We start from the raw sequence: 6,025 nt of genomic DNA on the forward strand, positions 1-6,025 counted from the left end.
CTATAGTAAGGGTTGAGAAGGGCCAGCCCTAGACCCTCAAGCTAACTCTCCCTTCGTCCGTAACAGAGTTTGCCAAGCATTTTTCTCTAGGATGATCAGGACCCTCTCTGTTAGAAATGTGTGATTCTAGCAGACTGCCTTCTTGTTAGGTTATAGTGCAGAGAAGAAGCTCATATATCCAGATAATGATAGGAACTCTTCTGAGGGTGCAATAGGAAGAATTAGGCGTTCTCACCACCCCTTCAGACTGTCCTAGGAGTCTCTTCGTCAGTCAGACACTGGCCAGTGGAAATGATTGTAGTTCTCGGCCTCAAGCAACACCACCTCTGCTGCATGAGGGAGTTTCCTAGATTCAGCCTGCGTGAATGATAAGTGGATGTGGAAGGTTTATGGTCTTCCAAGTCACTTTCTGTGGTGGAGCAGAGTAGGAATAGATTTTCCTATACTCGAGAAGTCACACTGTCAATTTAATCTTGTAGTTCATTGTAGATATAAACTTATAGCAGCACTCTGTAGTAACTTTGTGTTTTAAAGTAGCATAAATTAGACTAATTGTGGTAATTTCTTGATAGCCCCCAACCCACCCTGTCACTCTGCCCTTCTCAGCTCCTGCAGTTCCTCCGCTGAGTGCATTCATTGCGGTCTTGCTTTTAGCTGGACCACTCGACCCACCCCCACCCCCCTGGTCTTCTCAGATATAACCTTCAGTTAAAGTAAACCTGACTCAGGGAAAGGAACGGAAGCTTCACAGAGAATACGGCACCTAATAAACTAAGATCTGAAGGGCCACCAGGAATTACGCAGAGCTGGTAGCAGAGGGGCATGGTTAAGGGAACATTCTGATCGTGGAAGCAAGGAGCATGGAGAGGCAATGAATGTGGTGGAAGCACCCCACAGAGTTTAAGGAGTGAGGAAGAGGAAAGGAGGGGTATGAGATAAGGCCAGAGAGAGGTAGGTCCAGGCACAGGGCCAGCTCCTGCGTGCCGCACTGTCTGGACTTTATCCTTATGGTAAGAGGAAGTCGTCAAAGCCTTATGCAAAGAAGTGAGCCTTCGATCGGTGCTTTTTTAGAAAGCATCATCTACCTAAAGTGGAGGTAGAGCGCTGATTGGAGTGAGGCAAGAATGGAGGAAAGGAGGCCTATTTTGTGTGGGGTGGAGGGTACTAGTGCAGTCACGCAGGTTAGGAATGATGTCCAGAAAGAATTAGTTTTTGTATATTATGAATTTGTGAGGGCAGGGGAAAAAAGTTTTAAGAAAATGATCTGCTCAGGTTGTGGCGTGTGTTTTTCAGTAGCATCTAACTGTTTTATTTTGAGAAACTAGGAATAGCACGATACAGTCACGAGAAGAAATCTGTTCTGGCAAGCTTCACATTAAGATCTTTGAAAAGCATAACCCTCGAGTCTTATGCCTTAGCGTATATTTGGCATCTTTAAGTTACTGTTCGAAACCCTCCAATGTTACACAGTTGGCACTGGTAATGGCTGATTACTCCAAAAAGTAATCTTTGGGTAGTTATACATATGTATCTTAGATATTTTATTTAACTTAAATATACTTAGGATTTAGAACCAAAGCCTTTTATTTGAGAATGGGACTGCCAACCATTATAGTCCTTCAATAAAACCATATCCAATGACCATACTCCATACAATTTCCAATATATTTCTTTTGAATTTAGCAAGAACTTCACAATGAATACAAAATTACTCTGGGTTAGTTTTTTTACCCCAGGATTTTACAGTTGTCTCACCCATAGTTCAACAGCATCTTTTTTTTTTCTTTAAGGTACTCATCATTATTGAAATTTTTTAAAATAATCAATTTTGATACAAGTTCCATGTCTTGGATTTATATATAACTGCTTTATGTAATTATTAATTTAGTTAATGCATGAGTTCAGTTAGCATAAACAGATGGGGATAAAGACAACTGATTCGTAGTTAAGCCTGAAATCCAACTGATGAAACAGAAATGAGATGATGTGCTAACTTTGAGCACTTTGCTATTGTCATCGAGTTTTACAGAGGAGAGAATGATGTTGAGGTAAAATGACAAGACAGCTAAGTGGAAGTCAGTTGAAGAACTTTTCTCATGCAGTATAGTTCTGTGGAATTTGAGGTTCTAGGACCAACAAAAAAGACTATAGACTATGAAGTCAGCCTAGGTTTAACTCTGGCTCTGCCTCTTACTTGCTTTATTTTTTATTGTGTGAACTTAGGCATATAACACAGTATTTCTGCACTTTATTTCCCTTAGCAATAAAAGGAGTGTAATAGTCTCGTCCTTAGGGTTGTTATGCAGATTAAATAAGATGATAGGTATCGTCTCACATTGTACATTCTTTTTCTTTGTCACCAACACCCTGCAAGGTAGTAAATTATTAGTGTTTTGAAAGTCAAATCCACTCATAGTATAGCTGGCCTATTTCATGCTTCGTTTGCAATGACTAATAACAAGAGGAAGAAAACTATAAGCCTGTCCTCTGAGTTAAAGGCCTTCAATGGAGGCATCACCTCTTTGCTGAGAATGAGAGATCACCAGGAAAGTACCTCTCAGGATCCAGGAGTCATAGTGGAACTAGGAAAGCTGTATCAGCATTTAGTGATAAGTTTTTGTGATAAAGAAATACTCTTAAACTAAAAGAGGGAAAGAAAAACTGCCCAAAAACAGACTGTTATCTTGAAAGGAGCTTTCTATAATTTGTCTTTATCAGTATTGTTGAAGTAGATGTTGATACTTAAGAAATATTTTCTTTCTAACAGGTTGTAAAATTAAAGCGCTGAGAGCCAAGACGAACACGTATATCAAAACACCGGTTCGTGGTGAAGAGCCCATTTTTGTTGTCACTGGACGGAAGGAAGATGTTGCCATGGCCAAACGAGAAATCCTGTCAGCTGCAGAGCACTTCTCCATGATTCGTGCATCTCGAAACAAAAATGGCCCTGCCCTGGGAGGGCTGTCATGCAGTCCTAATCTGCCGGGTCAGACCACCGTTCAAGTCCGAGTGCCCTATCGCGTGGTAGGGCTGGTAGTTGGACCCAAAGGAGCGACCATCAAAAGAATCCAGCAGCAGACCCACACGTACATAGTAACTCCGAGCAGAGACAAGGAGCCCGTCTTTGAAGTGACAGGGATGCCTGAGAATGTTGACCGAGCACGAGAAGAAATTGAAATGCATATTGCCATGCGCACGGGAAACTACATTGAGCTCAACGAAGAGAATGACTTCCATTACAACGGTACCGACGTCAGCTTTGAAGGCGGCACTCTGGGCTCTGCGTGGCTCTCCTCCAATCCCGTTCCTCCTAGCCGAGCCAGAATGATCTCCAATTATCGAAATGATAGTTCCAGTTCCCTGGGAAGCGGTTCCACAGATTCCTACTTTGGAAGCAATAGGCTGGCTGACTTTAGTCCAACAAGCCCATTTAGCACAGGAAACTTTTGGTTTGGAGATACACTACCTTCTGTAGGCTCAGAAGACCTTGCAGTTGATTCTCCTGCCTTTGACTCTCTACCAACATCTGCTCAAACTATCTGGACTCCGTTTGAACCAGTTAACGCACTCTCTGGCTTTGGGAGTGATCCTCCTGGTAACATGAAGACTCAGCGTAGAGGAAGTCAGCCATCTACTCCTCGTCTGTCTCCTACCTTTCCTGAGAGCATTGAACACCCACTTGCTCGGAGGGTTAGGAGCGACCCACCTAGTACAGGCAACCATGTTGGCCTTCCAATATACATCCCTGCTTTTTCTAATGGTACCAATAGTTACTCCTCTTCCAATGGTGGTTCCACCTCTAGCTCACCTCCAGAATCAAGACGAAAGCACGACTGTGTGATTTGCTTTGAGAATGAAGTTATTGCTGCCCTAGTTCCATGTGGCCACAACCTCTTCTGCATGGAATGTGCCAACAAGATCTGTGAAAAGAGAACGCCATCATGTCCAGTTTGCCAGACAGCTGTTACTCAGGCAATCCAAATTCACTCTTAACTATATATATATACATAAATACTATATCTCTATATGGACTCATAAAGGCATGGGTATAATGGTACCCCAGTAAACTTCCTAATGAATTCTTATGACTGTTATCAGGCTTTATTGGGATTAGGCTAAAGTTGTTAGTAAACTTATAAAAGGCTGCTATGGTAACACTAAACCTAAGTGGTCTCTTGTCTTAGTTTGGTTTGAATTATTAATCTTATCCTGTAGACCCAGAGACATAGCTTGTGTAAGAATTGCTAAAGCTGACGTTCAACTCGGCTGAGTGAAGATAATCATAGGTTGTGTGAACCTATGAGAAAAGTGTATACGTCCAAGATTTCCAAATGATGGGTCCCAAAGCCTAACCACATTAAGAGTTTATGGAGGGTACGCGGCATTACAGATGACTCAGACACTTCCAGGGCTGCCTTCTTTACACTGCCAGTTTTGACAAAACAGGTCCGTTTGTTTTTTTATTTTACAACAACTTATGCCTAATTCTGCAGGATTGCAAGTAACTTTTTAATGCATTGTGGTTGCTTATTGGTAATAATAGGGCTGGTGGCGGTTTACTCGATCACTGGTTATAATTTGGGACAAAAACTGCTACACTGACCTTCATCTCGCCCAGAGTGCTCCCGGCCGGTCTGATCAGTGGAGCAGGAATGCAGTTGTGTTGATCGTGAATTCCTACCCATTGCCTCCCTCGGTGGATGTGGAAATGGCCACCTGGGTTTTTCCATTCCAGGAAAGGCTTTGGGGTGCACCTGCATTGGCTAATAATTGAGGACACGAACATTCCATTCATTAGTCTGATCAAGCTGTTGAGTAATTTTTAGACTATAGATCAAAATGTGAAACATTTTATGTTCAATCCATATTTGTCTTGCACATTATAAATGTATTTTTATTTTTTAGTAATTTAGGGGAGGGGGAGGGAGAGAGGGGTAACAATGCCCTTAGCATATTTACAGAAGCAGCTGTGACGACCTCCAATCAGTTTACTTCATTTCAAAACTTGTTTCCAATCACAAGGAAAGATTTCTTTAAGATACACTTTTTACATTTCACCTGTGGATGTCTGTGACTTTTCATCCTCAGTATCTTCCCAAATCTGCTGGCATTGAACGGATAAAACATTATATTGGTGGGTTTTTCTACTAATTATTTTTTGAAGCGTTATTTTCCCAACACAAAAGAGCTTTTTTTCTCGGTATAACAAAAATTGAAATCCTATGTGTATTGAATAGTAAATAGACAAATTTTATTTTTTATTTCCACTTGAAGAGTTACATTTCGTATAAAAGTTTACAAATAACGGTTTTTATTTTGATTTTTTCAGTATAAAAAATTGCCTTGATGGCATATTATGATGTAATGCTAATTGCTTGTAGAATAGTTAAATGTCAGTATTGAAACCTAATCTCTAGCTGCCGTCTTGTAGATACAAACGAATGTTCACCAAGCATGTATTTTGTATTTCGTTGCATTGTACACTGCAACTAATAAGCCAAGGAATCGACATATATTAGGTGCGTGTACTGTTTCTAAAAACCACAAACTAAGAATGATAAATTATCAATATAGTTTAGTATTTGCTAATTTTACTACACTTTTTGTTATGTATATGTAGGGAAGTCATAGGGATTATAAATTCAATTTGAGTAAAGTTTAAAACCATATATTTTATGATAAAGGGCCTTTAACTTAAGATGGCCAAAGCACTGATATTATATATTTGCTGTAAAGAGAATTATAAGAGTTTTATTTTTCTGATATTAAAAGTTACTTAATAAAGACTTGTTTCCATTAACTTGAATGTATTCTCCTTGGTGTTTTTCATGTATTCATTAGTTTACACTGGAAGACTGCTACTTGCCAGAATTGAAAACTTCCTTTAACAAGAGCTTCCCTTCTCCCTAGCCAGTGATCCCTGTTCTAGGTGTGAAATGTGTTGCTTATGCTCCTATCCGAATGTAGCTTTTTTCTTTAAATAAGTGTCACATTATAGTACATCTAGGGATTTGGCTAGTTTTAG

At 40.2% G+C, this 6,025-nt stretch overlaps 1 protein-coding gene across 1 annotated transcript in view; it reads left to right on the forward strand.

Moving 5' to 3' along the window:
• MEX3C (mex-3 RNA binding family member C) overlaps positions 1-5,806 on the forward strand; it is a 20,948-nt gene extending 15,142 nt beyond the window's left edge. Inside the window, exon 2 of the mRNA XM_025273626.3 lies at positions 2,768-5,806. Within this exon, the coding sequence (XP_025129411.2) occupies positions 2,768-3,993 (1,226 nt within the window). The 3' untranslated portion in view covers positions 3,994-5,806. The remainder of the gene's footprint in view (positions 1-2,767) is intronic.
• The last annotated feature ends 219 nt before the right edge of the window (positions 5,807-6,025 follow it).

The sequence above is a fragment of the Bubalus bubalis genome, chromosome 22 (assembly GCF_019923935.1).
Source record: "Bubalus bubalis isolate 160015118507 breed Murrah chromosome 22, NDDB_SH_1, whole genome shotgun sequence".
NCBI lineage: Eukaryota > Metazoa > Chordata > Mammalia > Artiodactyla > Bovidae > Bubalus > Bubalus bubalis.